Source organism: Crocuta crocuta, unplaced genomic scaffold, assembly GCF_008692635.1.
Source record: "Crocuta crocuta isolate KB4526 unplaced genomic scaffold, BGI_CrCroc_1.0 scaffold162, whole genome shotgun sequence".
NCBI lineage: Eukaryota > Metazoa > Chordata > Mammalia > Carnivora > Hyaenidae > Crocuta > Crocuta crocuta.
Window position 1 is genome coordinate 5,180,675 of NW_027529433.1, and position 21,204 is coordinate 5,201,878.

Below are 21,204 nucleotides of genomic sequence, written 5' to 3' on the forward strand. Positions count from 1 at the left end.
TTTTTTTTTCTTTTTCCAGGGCAGTACCTTTGCTGTTCAATAACTTGCTTCCTGAGTCTTTTCACAAAATAGGGCTTTTTAAACAAAAACTTTACTTTTTTAAATTTTGATCTGCCAATAGCCATGCAAATATTTTAGCACCTTTACTTGTCAAATGTGGTATGTAATCAAGAGTCTCTTCCATTTTGCTGGGGTTGTTGCTGCTATTTTCTGTAGATAAGCACAATCAAACAGAATGACTTGGTTTATCAACCAAAATTGTCTGTGGCCCTAAGCATGGTATCCATCTCTTTTTTTGCATACTTTCTCAAAAATCATATTTTTTCTCATTTCTCAAGTTTTGTGAATCACTTTTGTTAGCTTTAGAATTGTTTTGTACATCTCTTTAAGTTGAAAATGTTGGGGCACTGGGGTGGCTCCGTTGGTTGAGCATCCGGCTTTGGATTAGGTCATGGTCTCACAGTTCGTAAGTTTGAGCCCCATGTCAGGCTCTGTGCTGCCAGCTCAGAGCCTGGAGTCTGTTTCAGATTCTGTGTCTCCCTCTCTCTCTGACCCTCCCCTACTCACACTCTCTCTCAAAATAAATTTTTTTTTTTAATTTTAAAAAAAGGAAATGTTAAAAGACAATAGTGAGATTTTTATATTCAGCTTTTTACTCCTTTAACAAACATTGAGTGCTTACTATGTATAAAGGTCAAGAATTTCTCCTAATCCTGTCTTCAAGAAACATAAGACCAGCTAATAAACCGGCTTCAGTATTGTGTGGTAAACCCTAAGATAGTCAAAGGTTGGATGGAATTAAGTAGAGGTCTTCTAAGTCAGGGGTCAGTAACCCTTTTTGGTAAAGGAACAGATAGTATATATTTTATATATATGGGCTTTGTGGGCTATACATAATTCTATACATATATACATTTCTATTGCAACTACTCATCTCCACTATCATTGCATGAAGGTAGTTACAGGAGACACAGATGAATGAGTGTGACTGGACAATGAAATTTGAATTCTACGTGATTTTTATGTGTCAAAAATATTTTTTTAATTTTTTAACCTTTTAAATAGATGAAATTTAGTATTACAAGTATTTTTTAAAGCCTTTAAAAACCATTCATAGCCCTCAGACCATACTAAAACAAGTGGCAGGCCAAATTTGGTTCATTTGCCATAGTTGGCCAACCCTTGTTCTAAGACTTTGAATTACAGGATGTTAATTGAATGTCCATTCCATGTCCGCTACTTTTATTTATTAGGAGAATTTAGTAACCTAGGTTTAGGAATAGTGAAAATCTCATTGCTAATCCCAGTGGTTTCTCAGTATCCTTGATATTCTGAATAAAATCATGATGCTATCAAAATAATTAAAACAGTAATAACACTGTCAAATTGATGATATGTAAGTTACTCCAGCAAAGATTCCAAACTAATTTTCTTACAGGGATGAGGTGAATGTTTGGGAAACTGGAAGCTGTGTGAGTTGAGGCAAAGTGAAAAGCATATGGCTCATGTAAAAAAACAAACAAACAAACAAACAAAAACAGTAGCCACTACTTAGCTCCTGTCTTATAGAGTAGAGGGAAAGCAGCCCCAGTGTTCCCTGACAAAAAACATTCAAAAGAAATCCAGACTTATATGTAAGTTAAATTATGTCTCCTAGTTGTTTAATATGGCAACAAATCTGTTTTCATTTTTTTAATTGTTTTTAACATTGTGAATCAAAAGCTTCTTTCAGAGTCATTTAAGCAGACTGGCAACTAACTTGCCATCTCTGTCCCAGCAAGTTTGTTTAACTGTGTAAAAGGAGCTCCTTGAAAAGTATCAATAGTGATGCCCATTACTGGTCTCGCTTTGAAATCTATAATCTCAGAGGATGTTTTTATCTCAATACTGAAAACTGCTATTAAAGCAGTTTTAAACTATAAGTCAAATGCACATTTGTATACATGATGTTCACATCATAATGTCATAATGCTAAGCTTGAGTGTATCCAGTGAGTACATACTTGCAGCTAACTTTGTGGTTGTAGCAGCTCTTTTTTTTCTTTTTGTAAATAGCTTTATTGAGATATAATTTACATACCATACAAATTACCCATGTAAAGTATACTGTTCATTTGGTTTTAGTATATTCATAGAGTTGTATAGCTGTCCCCAAAGTTATTTTTAGAACATTTCATCACCTGGGGGGAAAAAAACCCTGACCCTTTAGCAGTTACACTCCCAGTTTTTCCCACATCCTTTCTCATCCTAGTCAACTACTAATCTTTCTGTCTCTATAGACCTGCCTATTCCAGATATATCCTGTAAATAGAATCATATAAACATGTGGTCTTTTCTGTTTTTCTGTTTTTACTTAGCATGTTTTCAAAGTTCATCCATGTTATAGCATAAATCAGTGCTTCATTTCCTTTTTATCGTTAAATATTCCATTGTATGAGTATATCATGTTTTATTTGTCCATTTACTGGTTGATAGACTTTTGAGTTGTTTTCACATTTTGCCTATTATGCATAATGCTGCAGTGAACATTCAAGTACAAGTTTTATGTGGACATATGTTTTCTTTTCTCTTGGGTAGACACTTAGGAATGGAATTACTGATATATATGGTAACTCTATGTTTAACTTTTTGAGGAATGACCAAACTTCCAAAGCAGCTGTACCAATTTGCATTCCTACCATTAGTATTTGACAGTTTCAATTTTTCCACATCCTTGTCAGCAACACTTCTTACTATCTGATTGTTTTTCTTCCTTTTTAATTATAGTCATCTTAATGAATATGAAGTGATATCTTACTGTAATTTTGATGTACATTTCCCTGAAGACTAATGATGTTGAGCATCTTTTCATGTGCTTATTGGGCATATGTATACTATGCAGATTCTCTTTACTGATTTTTTTAATTGGGTTATTTGTCTTTTTATTATTGAATTATAGGAGTTCTTATATATTCTGGATACAAATTTNTTTTAGCCACTCTGACTGTGGATACAAATTTCTTATCCAGTATATGATTTCGAAATATTTTCTCCCATTCTGTTGTCTTTTCCACATTCCTAATAGTGTTCTTCAGAGCACAAAAGTTTTTAAGTTTGACAAAAGCTAATTTATTTTCTGTTTCTTATGGTTTTGGTATTATATCTAAAAAGTCACAAAGTCATCAAGGTTTACCCCTAAAAACAAGATTTACCCCTAATGTTTTCTTCTGAAAGTCACAGGATTTTTACGGGACGCCTGGCTGGCTCAGGCCATTAAGCCTCCAACTTCAGCTCAGGTCATGATCTCATGGCTTGTGGGTTTGAGCCCTGCATTGGGCTCTGTGCTGACAGCTCAGAGCCTGGAGCCTGCTTCAGGTTTTGTGTCTCCCTCTCTCTGCCCCTCCCCTACTCACGCTCTCTCTCTCTCTCTCTCTCTCTCTCTCTTTCTCATGATCAAAAAGAAATTTAAAAAGTAAAAGTTACATTATTTTACCCTTTTAGATCTTTGATCCGTTTTGTATTAATTTTTGTATGTGGTTGGTGTAAGGTGAGGAGGTAGGATAGAAATCACAGGCTTTAACCTCAAAAATCAAACCAAAGATAAAATAGCTGCAAATACTAATAAGTAAATACATAAATAAGTGGCAAGGGATACATGAAACACGACTGTCAGAATATTAATTGTGAAGGCTCAGTGAAGAATACATGGGATTTATTATGCTATTTTCTCTAGATTTTTTGTTTGAAAATATCCATAACAGTGTTTTTCTAAATGTCAGCTTATTGTAGTTTATTACCACCATTAATTGTATTGGCCTATCATCTGTATCCTTAGCTTGGTATGGGACTGTTATTAAATGGCTCATAGTAGAAGTTTGGTTATAACTATGACAATCTTATTTACAGTAAGAAAAACTATAAAAATCAAGACAAATTAAGCTAAAACTTTTTTAATTTCAAGGTCTCTAAATTCTTGATTTACCCAAAACTTTTATTCTACTTAGAATTTATGAACAGTATGTATAAATGTGTTGTATGCAAATATGTGTAGTGTACAGATTTCCTAAATGTACTTCTCAAACTTGGTTCTGGAGAATGTTGAGTGGAGAAAAGTCTTTTTTTTTTTTTCCACAAAATTATACTGATTTCCTTACTACAAGACTTCTTAAGACCTTTTAACATGCAAATACATATTCAAAATCTGTAAAATTCAGCAAGCAGTGTTTTTAAAACTTATTTGTCCATTCACATACCGTGAAGTCATTTGGAAAACACTGGACTACATGTTTAAAATCATGTTATCACATTTAGATAATTAAATAGTTTAAGTTATTTTTGTTGATTATCACTACCCTAATGATTTTCATTCCTTAGTTTCTTCTTATATCTATCCATTTCTCTTGCTCTTAGTTTTGTAGTTTCCTGTCATACATTTATTTGTCTAACTACTGAAAGTGATGAGATTTTGAAATTGATGTTTCTCTGAGTATGGGTTTATAACAATAATGGAAAATATTTTCAGTTAATTATGTCTTTAAAATATAATAAATGATGACTTTATATTTGTACTTCTTATTTTAACTAATAGCATTTGCAAAACTTGCAAAAGAGTATTGTTTAGAGATTTAAAACTATTAAATATAGTTTGGTGTCCTAATTGAATTTTGCTTTATTCCAGAAAATTCAGAAAATACTGCTAAAGGAATAACTAGCAGACTTTAAAATTATTCAAAATTGAGGGGCACCTGGGTGGTTTAGTCGGTTAAGCATCCGACTTTCACTTAGGTCATGATCTCGCGGTTCATGGGTTCGAGCCCCGCGTCGGGCTCTCTGCTGACTGCCAGGTCAGAGCCTGGAGCCTGTTTCGGAGTCTGTGACTCCCTCTCTCTCTGACCCTCCCCTGCTCACGCTGTCTCTCTCTCTCCTAGAAATAAGTAAAACATTAAAAAATTTAAAAAATAAAATAAAATTATTCAAAATTGAGAAAACTGGTGAACTTTGATCCAAATCAGGAAAGATGGCACCATTACAATGGAGAAGCAGAGGAGGAAGATGAACATCAGCCTAAGGGTGATGTTCAGTGTCAGACCTCATAATGAGGCCAGTGAATACCACTGACTGTTGGCATTTTATATGCAGTAGTGAATGAGTGAAGGACTGTAGTAATTGTAGCTACTACTTACTATTGCTTTTGTATTAATATTCACCTTTAGGGATATTTTAAAAGTCAAGTGAAGAATAAACTCAAATGTAAGAACTCAAAAAAAATTTAACTCCCAGCTGAATTCCCCTACCACAAATCATTAGGGCTTTTCTCCTCAGGTAACCACAAATAGTACTTTCCCAAGTGTCCTTTATTACTTGTTTTTTTTTAGTATCTTCTGTAGTTTATATTCATTGTAACATGAAATTTTGTATTTTGTATCTATTTTGTACTTTAGTTTTTTCACTATGAAATTTTTCACCCTCAAAATGAGGATATGAAGGCCATGTAATACTTTACTGTAAATATTGTTATCATTTTGTTATATTTTCTTTTATCTATGTCAGGAACATAAGATCATGAAAGACAAGATGAGCCTTGCTTGCACACCTCGAAATTCCAAACTGGATCATTTTTAGTGTTTTAATATTTAATTTGTAGTTTATGTGGTGATGCAAATCCAAATTTAAAATCTGATTTAAAAGAACAATTTTTTTTAGATTTCCAAACTTACATAAAGACCTATTAGATAGGAAAATTAAATATTTTGAAATACACTTAAAAATCTTCATTGCAAATGATTAAACAAAAGCCAAGCTCTAATATGATTTTTAAATTCCATCCCATCAACATAGATGTAGAAATAAGTAAGCAAACCAGATGGAGAAATCTGCTTTTAATGTATATGCACTGTGAAAGCTTTTTATTCTGCTTTAGATATTGTGTATACCCGAATGTTAGTGTTTTCTTGAACTACATTTTTGTTTTACATTAAAACTTTTATTAATCAGGATTACAAGAGATTGAGCTGTTGTTAATTGCATTTTGGTTATCTGAGGAATAATCAGTAGAACTTTGTATTTCCCTATTCCAATTTATTGTTAAAAAAATCTCCTGATCTTTATCAATACCCTTTCTTTAGTAAATAAATATTTGTTTCCACTATTTATCTATAAAAGTCTATTTATCTATAGATTTTTCTATATCTCTCCATGTCTAAACTATCTACCCCAGTCCCTCACACAAGGAATGTCAGGCATAAAATTAAGTACATAGTAAATACTTGTTAAACAAGTTTATTGTTGTCTTTCTTTGTTTCAGATTTGGAATGTGGTATACTGATTTTTTTTTCCAGTAAGCTGAGCTTTACCCATTATGTTGTTTCAAGTACATGTATAAAAGTTTGGAAAACATATATTAATAATAAAGCAAGACAGAAATACTAGTAGTAATAATTTTGAGTGTGTTTTACATTATAAATACAATTATTATAGTGAAACATGTTTTTAATTAAAAATTTAAGAATTTTATGTTTTGAAGGTTGCACTTGCTTTAGACAGGTATAGAATATCACAGGCCTGAGGATCAGACTTACTATATCTATGGCTAAAGTATTTTTCTTTCCTTCCTTTCCTCCTCCCCATCTAGTACAGATACTTTGCTATTTTAAGCATGTTTTTATATTTACACAGTTTCTTTGTTTCCTGTGGTCTGTTTGCTAGAGAGAAAGTTAATTCTTGGGAACATTTTTGGTTTATTTATAGATTGGTCAAAGAAAAAATGATGTATGAAAAAGAAGCAAAACAACAAGAAGAAAAGATTGAAAAAATGAAAGCTGAAGATGGTGAAAATTATGCCATTAAAAAGCAGGTAAAATTGTATCTTTGGGGCACCTGGGTGACTCAGTCAATTAAGTATCCAACTCTTGGTTTCAGCTCAGGTCATGATTTCATGGTTTATGGATTTGAGTACCGAGGTCGGCTGTGCATTGCCATTGCAGAGACTGCTTGGCATTCTCTCTCTTTCTGCCTCTCTCTGTCTCCCTCTCTATGTATCTCTCTTTCTTCTCCCCCTCCATATTTATGTATATATTAAATATCTCTTTCCACATTTATATCTATATAAATAACCCAATTTTATGTCAAATATACTTGTTTATTTAAATTTGTAAATATTTTCCCCAAACTGATTTGAAGACCACCAAAATAAATATATGTATTACCCTTTTCAGTGCCTTCTGAAACTGTACTTCTTTCTCTGACTGACTTATTTCACTTAACATAATACTCTAGCTTCATCCATGTCATTGCAATTCCACCCTAGCATTTATTGGCTGACACTTGTTTCATAATACCTTGAGAAAATAGAAGCTATTGGGAACTTTCTCTTTTTCCCATGACAAAATCTTTCAATCTATATGCATCTGTACCTGTACTACCTTCTTTGCTATTAGAATGGATTATATTCCCTAACCCTTGTCAGAACCATCAGTGATATTGTTTTTGTGTCTTTGTCCTCATCTTACATCACCTCAGCAGCATCTGGTACAGGTAACCACTTTTCTTTAAGCATCTTTTATATTAGCATCTTTAATAGAATAGCCTCCTGGTTTTCCTCCTGTTTCACTACCCTTTATTCTTCAGTCTCCTTTGCCAAAACCCTCCCCCTCCCCCTCTGTTCACTGTCTTCCCCCACCCTGCACTCCCCTGTGTGTGTGTGCGTGTGTGTGTTTAACCTTTAAGAGTTCTATCTACAATCCCTGTGTGTGTGTATGCGTGTGTGTGTTTAACCTTTAAGAGTTCTATCTACAATCTCTAGGTAAGCTCATACCACCCTATAACTTTAAGTACCATTTTTATGTCTACTCATTTATTTACCCAACAGATATTTTTTGGACCCCTTGCTACTTGCCAAATACTGTTCCAGGCATTCTTTTAGGTATGGCATTTAAAAAACAAAACAAAACAAAACAAAAAACCAGAGTCCCTGCTTATTTGGGAGACTGGTGCGACTATCTTCCAATTTACATCTCTGGGCTTGACCCTTCCAAAGAGATATATATTCAACTAATCACCTACTTGACACATACTGTTGGGTGTCCAAAAAAATAATCTGGCGTACCTGGGTGGCTCAGACGGTTGAGCATGTAGCTCTTGATGGCTCAGGTCATAATCCCAGGGACATGGAAGCAAGCCCTGTGTTGGGCTCTGCACTGAGTGTGGAGCCTGCTTTAGAGTCTCTTTCTCTGTCCCTCTCCTCCCCTCTGCCCTTCTCCCCTGTTCACTCATTCTCTTTCTAAAATAAAATAAAATAAGTCAAATCAAATCAATAAAATTTTGGTCTTCCCTTAAGCTAACCCACCTTCCCAGAACAAAAAGCTATTCCTTCTCTTGTTATCCCCCTTTCAGTAAATGATACCTCTAGTCATCCCAGTACCTAAAACCAAAAATTTAGTGAGTCTCTTCCTGATGCTTCTCTGTCTCTAATAATCACAGCTAATATAAGCAAGTCCTGTTTCTTATTGTCTCTATTTCTTTCCCTTCTGCCACTACCCCGATCGTGTTCACTCTAATCTTTTGCCTACACCATTGCAAAGCCTCCTAGTTGGCATATGACTTTGTCTCTTGGAACCTCCATCGCCTCCCTCCACAGCAGCCAGATTGATCTCTTCAAAATGGTACATCAGGGGCACCTGGGTGGCTAAGTTGGTTAAGTGTCGACTCTTGGTATCAGTCTGGTCTTGAGATCAAGAATCATGTTGGGGTCTGCACTGAGCATAGAGTCTGCTTGGGATTCTCTCTCTCCCCGTCCCCAGCTTGCATTCATTCTCTGTCTCAAAATAAATAAACCTAGAATCTTTCTCAGATCGTTTTCTCCTTAAAATCCAGTGTGCAGTGCATGTAGAATAATATCCAGATGACACTAAGAAAAAGGAGAGTCTAGGGGCACCTCGATGGCTCAGTTGGTTAAGCAACAAACTCTTGATTTGGGCTCAGTTCATGATCTTGTGGTCTGTAAGTTCAAACCCTGTATTGGCCTCTTTGCTGACAGGGCAGAGCTTGCTTAGGATTCTCTCTCTCTCCCTCTCTGTCTCTGCCCCTACCCTTCTCTCCCTCTGTCTGTCTGTCTCTCTGTCTCTCTCTCTCTCTCTAAATAAATAAATAAATAATTTCTTTAAAAAAAAGTATAAATCAGCTTATGCAGATTATATCTTAAGACTTGTTTTTTAAAATCAGAACATGGTGCAGTCACAGTGGTTTTTATCATATAAATTATGTACAAATTATAATAGTGAACACTCAACCCAGACTTAACTCTGCAGTATTAAATCACTTAAAATGGATTTTTTCTGTGGGCATTTGCTATCTGTGGTGCAGAAGGAACACAGTGTCATTTAAAACATCCAGGAAGAAAACCTTAATTTTTGAGCTTCTGGGAGAGCCTGCCTTCTTCTCTGTATGGTAGTACAGAGGACAGTTTTGTATAAGATATTCATAAATTAAAGGAGGATTTGTAAACAGATTTGTAGATATAATATATCCCCGAATATACTGTTCTTTGTGATATAACTGCTCTTCATAAGATTCACATGTAGAATATGACTTTTTGATTCTTAAAATTGTGATGGTTAGATTCTTTTTAAATACGTACTTCCGTAAATATTTATATCACTCTTGTACCTCTCTCACTTTAATGCTCTGTATTGTTTTCCAACATCTGATAAGAAAGTGTATGATATAGTATATAACTATATCATCCTTGTCCTGCTTGACAAGGCTTATTTTTCCAGTTGTGTAGGTATTGACCTCACTTAGTTTTTTATTTGCCCTATTCTTTTAATCACCAGCAACATATTAAAAAATAGCTGTATAGCTAAAATAGGAGTTGTAAGATACTGAAGTGGAGAATAAATGTGTTCTCTTTCTAAATAAAATTCTACAAATAATGTCACAGATTATCACAGAATGTGTTACTATTTATATGTTGATCATCTTTCATTAAAGTTACCACTTTATAGGTAAGGGTTAACTCTTCCTTGAATCCTGTGTTCTAATTGTTATTTAAAAGTATTAGCCTCTTAGTTCATTATCATTAACTACATATGCAGTTATAAAAAGGGGGAAATTTTTGTTTAAAAATCCTATCTGCATTCAGCCATGTTAAAATTCTCTCTTTTGTCACAGTGGTCATGGTTTATAACATAATTTCTTAGATTCCTAGTCAACCTAACACTTATATTCAAAAATACCATCCCATGTCTAATTACAGAACAATAAATCTGTTTACTGCTATTATCAACCTGCAGTGTACACAGTTGTCAATTGCGATTTTGTCTGTCTGATGAAACCTTGTCTTTAACTCAACCTACATGCTTTTCTCAATTTCCTTTCCCTAGTTGAACTGTACTCTGGCCAGCAATTCATGTTTTTCTTTTATGCAATGGGAGTTTTGAATTGCCAGAAGCACTGCTTTATTCCTGTTTGCCTAGGACTTTAATGTCGAGAATAGTTTCTTTAGTCTGCTGTTAGAAAATATCAAGGAAGCCAAGTGCTGTGTTTTGTGGGTTCTCTCCTCGTCTCTCTGTATTTCCTCCTCTTCTGAGCTAAATGCCCTCCTTAGCCACTTCTTACTACCTTGGCTCTTTTATCATTTGGATCCATTTTGCTCTGGCTTTCCTGGATCTTCTGAACCGGACCTATCTTAATAACACACATTTATAATGCTGTCAGTCCCTTCTAAACTTCTTACCTGTAATCGGTTGTCCAAATTGGACTTTCCTAGACTAGGCCTAATTTTGGTTCTTGTAAAATAAGAAAGTAGGCAAAAGATGAACACTAAGAGGCCAAAATACCACTCAGTCAAAGAATTCATATTTTCTGGCTAAACAATATAATGCAACCTCAGATATCGCCCAAATTGATTTTGTTACTCTGCTAACAATATCCCTCTTCTTCTTACTCTCCTCATCTCAATTAGGGATGGATGCAGAGGATTTTGCCCTCAAATATGAAGCTATTCTGGTCTTCTGTTTTTTTAAAACTATCTTGGAGCAGAAATGATTAGCAGTGGTAATCAAACATGTATCCCTGTTATTTCACCTGTAGCATGACCCCTCTTTTCTAGAAGTAATATTAAAAAGACAAACTGGTACAATTTTCCCAACAAGGATTTACAGTTATTACCTATAATTGCAGTGTTGTAAACTTTGTCTTTTTGAGAAAGATGCACACGCATTGTTTTGTGATTTACTTGTAACATGAGTTAACATTCATAATTGGATATTTATTTTTCCTAAAAATGAAGGGGAATTTTTTTTCATTAAATATGTGGAAAATAATAGGAAGCTTCAGTCTAAAAGAGGAATTTGATCAAGTGCCTTTCACAAGACTGATTCTGCAAGAACCACCATATTTCTTTTATCAATAACAAAAATATTATTTAAAATAACTTCCAGTGATGCCAGAAAATCTTATTGTCTCTTGTTACCTATACTCAGGTTTATAAATGTTACTATGTCTGTACATTTGTTTTGTCTCTTTTGTTATAGATTCATAGGAAGTTGCAATAAATGTTCAGGGAAGTCACATACACCTTTCACTATTGTTCCTGCAATGTTAGTAATGGTATCTTGTATAATTAAAATATCCAGACCATGAAATTCACATTGGTACACCACAAAGCTTATTTATATTTCACTTGTTACACATGTACTCATTTGTATATGTGTTTGTGTGTTTTGTATATAGTCCAATACAATTCTATCACATGTAGAATATGTAATTACCACCACAATCAAGATAGAAAACTATTCCATAACAAGACTGTCTTGTGCTACTTCTTTGTAGTCCCTGTCTCCACCCCTGAGTCCTAAGTAATTAACACTCTCTGAAGAATCATATAGTATATAACCTTTTGAAATTGGCTTTTTCTGTGGCGCCTGGGTGGCTCAGTTGGTTAAGTGTCCGACTTTGGCTCAAGTCATGATCTCGCGGTTTGTGGGTTCGAGCCCCACATCGGGCTCCATGCTGACAGCTAGAGCCTGCTTCTCATTCTGTGTCTCCCTCTCTGACACTCCCCTGCTCACACTCTCTCTCTCAAAAAAAAATAAAACATTTAAAAAATTTTTGAAATTGGCTTTTTCCACCTACCATAATTCCTTGAGGTCCACTGAAGGTCATTGAGTCTATCAACTTTGTTTCTTATTATTGCTGAGCAGTATTCCATGGTATGGATGTATCATATCATAGTGTAACCACTGAAAAAATTTTGGATTGTTTCCAGCTTTGAACTATTATGAAAAGGCTGCTATGAACATTTGTAGACAATTTTTGCATGAACATAAATTTTTCTGGAATAAATGCCCGAGAAATTGCTGTGTTGTATTAGTACATTTTTTGTTTTAAAAGAAACTGCCAAACTCTTTTCCAGAGTGGCTGTACTATTTTACATTCCCATCAGAGGTGTGTGAATGATTTGATTTTTCCACATCTTCACCAGCATTTGGTGTTGTCACTATTTTTTTATTTTAGCGTATAGCTATAACTCACATGATAGATGTGTAGTGCTATCTGATTATGCTTTCAGTTTTGATTTTCTTAATGGCTATAATGTTGAATATCTTTTGCTTATTTGTATCTGTATATTCTCTTTAGTGAAATGTCTGTTCTTCTCACTTTTTAAAAAAAAAATTTTAATGTTTTATTTATTTCTGAGAGAGAGAGAGGCAGCGTGAGCAAGGGAGGGTCAGAGAGAGAGGGAGACACAGAATCTGAAGCAGGCTCCAGGCTCTGAGCTAGCCGTCAGCACAGAGCCCAGCATGGGGCCTGAACCCACCAATCATGTGATCATGACCTGAGCTAAAGTCAGATGCTTAACCGACGGAGCCACCCAGGTGCCCCTTCTGCTCACTTTTTAATTAGATCTTTGTTTTTCTACTTTTAAGTTTTGAGAGTTCTTTGTATATTCTAGGTAAATGCTCTTTGTTGGCTATGTGGTTTGCAAATATTTTCTCTTAGTCTATGATTTGTCTTTTTAACCTCTTAACAAGGTCTTTCACTGAGCAACCATTTTTAATTTTGAGACCGTCTAATTTATGGCTAATGCTTTCTTTTATGAGTTATACTTTTGGTCTTAAGTATACGGCCTCTTTATCTAGTCCTAGGTCCCAAAGATTTTTCTTTTTTTTTTTTTTCCTAAAAGTTTTGTGGTTTTATCTCTTATATTTAAGGTTTGATGAGTTCTGAGTTAATTTTTATGTAAGTATGAGGTTCAGTTTGAGATTCATCTTTTTGCCTACAGCTGCCCAGTTGCGTCAGCAGTAGTTGTTGAAAAGGTTATCTTTCCCTCATTGAATTGCTTTTGTACCTTTGTTGAAAAGCCATTGTACATATTTTTGTGGGTCTATTTTGGTGTTCTCTCTTTTGATTCATTAACCTGTGTGTATTCCTTTACGAATACCACCCTCTCTTGATTACTGTCGCTATAGAGAAAGCTTTAATTGTGGAAGAGTGAATCTTCTTACTTTCTTCTTTTCTGTTCTGTTCATTTTAGCTTTTCTACTTCCTTTGCCTTTCCATAAAAATTGTAAGTTTGTCTGTGTCTATAAAATACCTTGCTAAGTTTCGATAAGAATTGCATTAAACCTGTATATCAGTTTGGAGGGAATTGATGTCTTTACTATATCAAGTCTTCCAGTCAGTGACCATGGTAAAGTAAGTCTTTCCAGTTTATTTAGGTCTGACTTCTTTCATCAGCATTTTTTATTTTCAACATCTCGATCCTGGACGTTCTATCAGATTTTTCCTGAGTATTTTGTTTTCTTTGAAAATATAAATGGTATTGTTTTTAGTTTTGTACAGTATTTTGTTATCAGATATGGAAGTACATTCAGGTTTTTGTGTGTTCATCTTGTAACCTATGACATTGCTGAACTCTCTAGTTTCTAAGCCTTTTTTGTGTATTCCTTCTGGTTTTCTACAGAGACAGTCATATCGTTTGTAAATAGAGACAGTTTTATTTTTTTTTCAATCTATTTTTTTTTCTTTTTCTTACCTAATTGTTCTAAGACTTTTACAGTATTGCGTTGAATAAGAGTGGTGAGCCTGGACATCTCCCTTTGTTTCTAATCTTAGGGAGATAGCATTCAGTCTTTTGCGATTAAGTGTAATGTGAGCTGTACATTTTTTTGTAAATAGCGTATTTCAAGGTGAGGAAGTTCTGTATGCCTTCTTTGTCGAGCATTTTTGTCATGAATGGGTGTTGGGTTTTGTCAAAGGCTTCTGTCAAACCATATGAGTTTTCCTCTTTGCCCTCCTCATATTGTAGGTTACATGGATTGATTTGTTGAACCAGCCTCTGTACCTGCTTATTCACTTGATTGTGCCGTATAATTATTTTCATACATTGGTGCATTCAATTTGCTAATGTTTTCTTGAGGATTTTTGTGTCGAAGTTTATGGTCTGTAGTTTGCTTTTTTTTTCATACTGCTTTTGTTTGATGCTGGTATCAGGTTAATTCTCATCTCATGAAATTAGCTGGAAAAGATTCCCTCTTTTCTTGAAGTATTTGTGTAAAGTTAGTGTTAATTCTTCTTTAAATATTTGGTAAAATTGTCCAGTGGAACTATCTGTGTTTGAAGAATGCTATTTCACAATCTTTTTAATTAAAATTCAGTTCCTTTCATGATTGTAGAACCATTCAGGTTATCATTTGAGTTTTGGTGATTTGTGGGTTTCAAGGAATTGGTTCATTTCTTCTAAGTTGTTGAATTCATAAACATTTTAACAATATTTTAAAACTGTTCATGGTATTTTTTTTCTCTTAATGGTTGCAAGATCTGTAGAGATATGATCTGTTTTGTTACTGATGTTAGTGATTTGTGCCTTCTCACTTTGTCAATCTTATTGGAGATATATCAAATTTTTAACAACTCAGCTCTTTGATTCATGGATTTGCTCTGTTGTTTTTTTATTTATAATTTCTTTGATTTCCGATCTTATTTTTATTATTACCTTCTGCTTGCTTTGGTTTATTTTGTGCTTCTTTTTGTACGCTCCTGATATAAGAACTTTGATTTTTAAATTGAGATCTTTCCTTTTTCCTAACATAAGCATTTACTGCTATAAATTTCCCTCTTGGCACTGCTATAACTGAATCCTACAACATTTGATATGTTATGTTTTCATTCTCATATATCTGTGTATTTCTCTGTTTCTTTGAGACTCCCTTATTGACCCCTTGGTTATTTACACTTATGTTGTTTAATGTCTAAGTGGTTTAAAGATTTTCCTGCTTATTTCGTTACTGACTTCTAACTTTATTTCATTACAGTCATGTATGCACTGTGTGTTATTTAGTTCTTTTATTTAAATTTGTTGAGATTTTTGTTTGTTTTGTTGTTGTTGTTGTTGTTTGACTCAGGTTATGGTATACTGCGATGAATGTTCCATGGGTGCTTGAAAAGTATTTGTATTTTTCTTGCTTAGTGTTCTATAAATGTTAGATCTTGTTAGTTGATAGTGTTGTTCAGTTTTTTTTATATTTTTGCTGATTTTGGGGAGGTTAGTACTTCTACAAGTTGCTAAGAGTGAGGCATTAAAATCCCTGGCTATAATATGTGAATTTGTCTCTCTCCTTTTAGCTTTATCAGTTTTTGTTTAATGTATTTTGAAATTCTATTGTTTAGTGCATACACATTTAGAGATTTTTTTTCTTGGTGGATTGATCATTTTATTACTATGTAACATCCCTCTTTGTCTCTCATATTTATTTTTTTGCTCTGAAGCAATATTAATACAGTCACTTATGCTTTTTTTAATGTTTGCCTGATAACGTCTTTTTCCATCCTTTTATTTTCAAACTCTCTGTTTCATTTTGTTTGAAGTGAGTTTCTTGTAGGCAGCATATAGTTGCATTGGTCCAATTTGTGCATCTTTGTCTTTGAGCTGGTAGATTTAGACCATTTATTTTTAAAGTAATCGCTGACACCTTAGGGCTTAAGGCCCAGATTATGTTTTTTATGTTTACTTATTTTGAGAGAGCGCTTAAGCCAGGGTAGGGGCAGAGAGAGAAGGAGATAGAGAAAATCCAAAGCAGGTTCCACACTGTCAGCACAAAGTCTGACCCGGGGCTTAAACTCACGAACCATGAGATCATGATGAGCCAAAAGCAGGAGTCAGACACTTAACTGACTGAGGCACCCCAGGCCCAGATTATTTTTTTACTCATGGAATTCATCACATATCCTTAGTCATTTATCAGTAACCACAAAACACAAGTCGAAATCCTTTCTTCCTTCCTCCCCCCTACCTCCCTTCCTCCATTTCTCACAGCATGGCAACGTGTCCCGAAAGAAGGATTTCCTAAAAATAAGCTTTTCAAGAAGCCCATGTGAAAGCTGGTCTTAAGTTCCAGAATGCCGCCTGCCACATTGGTCACAGGCCCAGCCCAAACATGGTGTGGAAGGTGACTGCACAGGAGCAGGATCGTTGGTGGCCATCTTCATATCATCCTGCCCTCTCTTTATTGAGGCAGAGTGGACACTTTAAAATCGTATACATTTAAGGTGTGCAGCTTGATGATTTCATAAGTGTATACATTGTAAAATATTCACCGTAACTAAGGTCCTTGACATATCCATCACCTTACATAGTTACCATTTTCTCTTGTCAGATGGATATCTTAACATGTTTATTGGCACATTACTATTTTACTTCCATGTAAAAGGAGACTTAACCATTGTTACAGTAATCTCCGAACTACCCTAAAGCTCACTTTGGCACACTAATGCAGTTACCATTGGTTCTAGAGGTAGCCAGTATCCCAAAATTAGAGTGCCTATAGATTATTTTAGGTATAGCCAGCCCTCAGTGAATGGATCATTAAAGAAGCTAGAAATCTTCTGTCAGTGGAGCAATAGCAAAAGAACTTGACATTAGCCAGATTATTTTATGGAACTCTTCTTTCTGAAAAATTGAAAATCTGCCAATTAGGGCTTTTCCTGTCCCTTTCCAACTTCTATACATTTGATTATAAAGGAAATTGATCAGATTTTAGTTCAGTAATATATTCATTATTATAATCTAAGACTTGCTAAGCCTCCCAGTCTTCCATTTTACCTGAATAATTTCTCCCCCCAAAAATCATAACTTGTTTTAAAAACAGTGAGACATGAGTAGGACCACATCCTGTTGTGTTCCCTAAGGCTCCTTACTTACCCCCCCTACCTCCCAATCTGTGCCAAGATCCTGACTTAACCTCAGTCTTGTCATAGTCAGCGTTAGAATAAACTGAGAGTTTATTCGGATATTTTAAACAGAGGCACCATTCATTTGAGTGACTCTTTCCCAAGGGGAACATTTTGAAAGATAATACTCATTTAGTTTAGTTCAAGTATTTTGAGGGGTTTCTTTACTATATAATCACACCTTATATATGGTCTTTTAAAATTATTCCTGACAGTTGTAATTCATTGTTACAAGGTAAAGTACATGATTTATGGCCTTGATAAAGATGTGGTTTATGGATTCCACATCATAGTCATCAGTGTACTGTATGCCTTTGGCTCCCAGTGCCATGGTCTTCTTGAAGCTGTGTCAAGTGTTTATTTTCATGTTCATGCTCCTATACTGGAGTGGAGGACAGAGATCTTCTCTTTTCATTTTTATATCCCTTGTACCTGGCATCCTATAGATATACAGTAAGCTTATTTAAATGAATTGAGGATGATATATGGGAGAAACTGATCTTTGGCTCTAGTTACATCGGAGTTCTGTTTTAATAGATTAATTGAGGATTCTTGCTCTATAATAATAGATAGAATAATAATGAATAGAAGTTATTTTGGGCAGATTTGCTTGCAGTTCATTTCATTGAGAGTACTGAAGCTTTCAAAAAAAATTTTTTACAAGTAAAAACACTTTGACTTACTGAGTTTTTGACCTTACTCTTTATATTCATTTCATCTTGCTTAGTTAATATAAGCTATTCTCAAAGGAGGTCCATAAGGAAGCGATATGAATCATTATCCAATGGAATGTGCCTGTCACTGATTTTTCACATGTATTCAGACTAACTAGATATATAAAATAATTTAATGGCAGTGATTAAATTTCAGGGTATAGTATGATTAGCAGTGAAGTAAAATCATGATCCTCTGTCTGAAGTTTTCAGCATTGTCTTGTTAGTAAAAGAATTACAAGTGCAACAGTAGGTTTTCACCTGAGAAAATAGATGCGGACAGAGCATCCTTGTGTATTATGATTCTCATTTTTGTTTATAGCGTGAGAGCTATAACAAAACTATTGGGGAAAGGAAGAGGGTACTGGGACTTAGTTAAGTTTGTATTAAAATATAACGTGATTACCATTAAGTTGTGTCTTTCCTTTTATATGAGCTAGGTAAGAAAGCTTACTAGGAAAAGTTTGGGATTTATACCATTTAATCAAAGATTTGACCAAACACTGTTTTTTAGAAATAAATGTTTGAAATGATCTCTGTTTCTTTCTGAGAATAGTTTAAGGAGATAAAGCTTCCTACCACCTTAGGAAAAAGACCTATTTGAGGGCCAACATCTGACACTAATTTATTTACCTTCCTGATGATTGGTTTCTCAGTGAATGATTTGATTTTTTTCTTTTATGATTCAGTATTTTACAGTCCAGCTTTGAATGATACATTTTAAGTCCAGAAATACCCGCCAGAATAAATATTCTTGTGGTTAATTCTGTTGTGTCTGTCTTCAAGAGGAATAGGCAGAAGTTCACATTCAGAGGGGTGCCAGGTTGGTAATTTGGCTCAAACTGCATGGGGAGAATAATCTCTCTCCTAAAATGAAGCGCAAGGATAAGTAATAACTTTTTATGCATGATAAGCATCAAAAATATGAACCTGCTGGTCTTTGGTTTTCATTTTTCTTTACCTCTGTCTTTCAGTGAGAACCTCCTGCAGTGTGCACACGATGTGATCAATAACTCAATAACTTTTTTCATGCAGTAATTATCTCCATGTGATATTATCTGAACAGTGTTTTTCTTTATTACTCAGAAGATGCAGGAGATATTTATATAACCAGCTGATCCCATTTTGGATAAAGGTGCTTTGTGACAGCAGGAAAAATAGTTTATTTTAAAAAGGCTTTTTAAATAAATGCTCTATGGAAAGCTTTTCCAGCTAATTTTCACTTAGTATTGAGAACGTGACTGCCAAATGATCAAAACTTGTACTTTGAATATTTTACAGTACGATAGTCATTCTTTCTAACTTCTAATAATCACAATTTAAAGTATTGAACTATTTACATACCTGTAATTTTTTCCTGACTCCTCTCAGTCATTTTAGATATTTACAGAGGCATAAGCTAAACACATAAGTTCTGCCATCTCTGCGTGTCTCACAGAGATTTTCATTACAGGCAGAGATCCTCCAGGAGTCCCGGATGATGATCCCAGATTGCCAGCGCAGGTTGGAAGCTGCATACACCGACCTTCTGCAGTTATTAGTAAGTAAACACCTCTCTGTATTCTGTTTACAAATTCTTTCCATCTAATACATGGAAGACCAAATCGTAAGTATTCAACACTGTAAACTAGTTAGGGATATATTTTGTTCACTTGCCCTATATACCAGGATGTTTTAAAATAATTGATAGAGATTAAGTTGTGTTTTAAATTTTGCCTCCAGTGGAAGTACATATCTAACATGTTGATTCTGTGTAAGCTTAGTTAATTAAATATATTTGAGTTACTCTGGTAGATATTCATGGCACTAACATTGTCCACCAATATCTTGAATTATTTCATTTTCATACATAAAAGCCCTTTTTTGGCACATTTTTAATGATAAGTAGACTATTTAAAATTTTTTAAAATCCAAATGTTTCAAATGAATTTTTAAAAAGGATCTAGAATTGTTTTAGAGTCAAACCTAAATCCATTTGAGAGGGGAAAAAACCTTGTAATATAGGCAGTCCTTGTATAACACTGTTACCGTACTTGATCGTATAAATGCTTTGTGATACAGTGGCAGAGTCATTTTATAAAGGATTCTGAGAATAATTAAAAGTCCTCCTATTTCTTTCTTAATAAAGGTAACTGCATAATACTGTATTCAAGCCAGTTGTTATTGCTTTGATGATAATTTGATGGCTTCTCACATTTCCTTTACTAATCTCATTTTATGTTTCTACTTCTTGAGCTAATATTAACTAACTACATAGCTTTCTCCTGATTCATAGTTGTTCCTTACATAACAAAAATAGAGTGAGGCTTTTTCAAGATGATCACATGTATTCCTTGAAAAAGAATGACATTCGTTTTCTCACCAGAATAATATTAGGACTAAATCTGTAAGAAAAAACAAAGAGAGAAATGTTCACATTTTAGTTTAATTTTGAGACAGAACTCCATATTTATCTACAGGAAACTTTGAAAGGCAGGATAATTCTCCTTAACGGGCAAAAGTAAAGCTGTGGTTTTAAAATAAAAGGTAGATGAAAGCAGAAAATAATTACTACATTAAAGTACTCCTTGAGACAGAAGCACCATATGTAGTTCCTGACAATTTAAATGCTTTTCTCTCTCATGAATCTAGCAGCTAAAAGAGTAATAGAAATTGCTTGAAAAAATTACACTGTATTTGGATGATATATTTGTGTATATGGATGTATTCAACAATATTTCTACCCTCAAAGAGCTTATATTTACCAACAGAGAATAAAGACATGTTAGGTGTAATGTAGGGGTTTAGGAAATTCTTACCTAAAGTCTGAGTTAAGCAAATTCTTACTCCTTTTGCTTTAAATTTTCATATTAAATAAACGCACATACCTGTTCCCTCTGCTGTATAACTGTTTGTACAGCTCCCAACTTTTATTGACCTGACATGAACAACTAACCATAGCTTTACTTAGTTTAGGTGAAAATCAAACATGCAGAATGACTTAGATGATATTATTTTACTTCTCTCTTAGCATAATAATATTAGCAAGAACTTTATAAAGTATCAAGGAAAGATTCATTCTGTCAAAAAATAAAAGATGTTAGCAGTTTGTTTCTGTGTAATGCAACATATAATACTCAATAATAAGCCAACACTTCAGTTTTCTAATTCAAAGATTATACTTAACTCTGGTGTGACACCACTAGCCTTCTTTGTCGTTGTGAATAGTTGGACGATTAATTTGGTCTGAATGCTTTTATATACATAACATTTTAGCAAATCATCATTTTTTTTTACTTTTCGTC

General features: G+C 34.2%; 1 protein-coding gene across 2 annotated transcripts in view; it reads left to right on the forward strand.

Annotated features, from left to right (window-relative positions):
- The window catches only part of TBCA (tubulin folding cofactor A), a 63,899-nt gene that overhangs the window by 42,092 nt on the left and 603 nt on the right, over window positions 1–21,204 (forward strand). For both annotated transcript variants that reach the window (XM_077759900.1, XM_077759899.1), the window contains 2 exons: window positions 6,726–6,831; window positions 19,374–19,460. In XM_077759900.1, coding sequence (XP_077616026.1) covers window positions 6,726–6,831; window positions 19,374–19,460 — 193 coding nt within the window. The remainder of the gene's footprint in view (window positions 1–6,725; window positions 6,832–19,373; window positions 19,461–21,204) is intronic.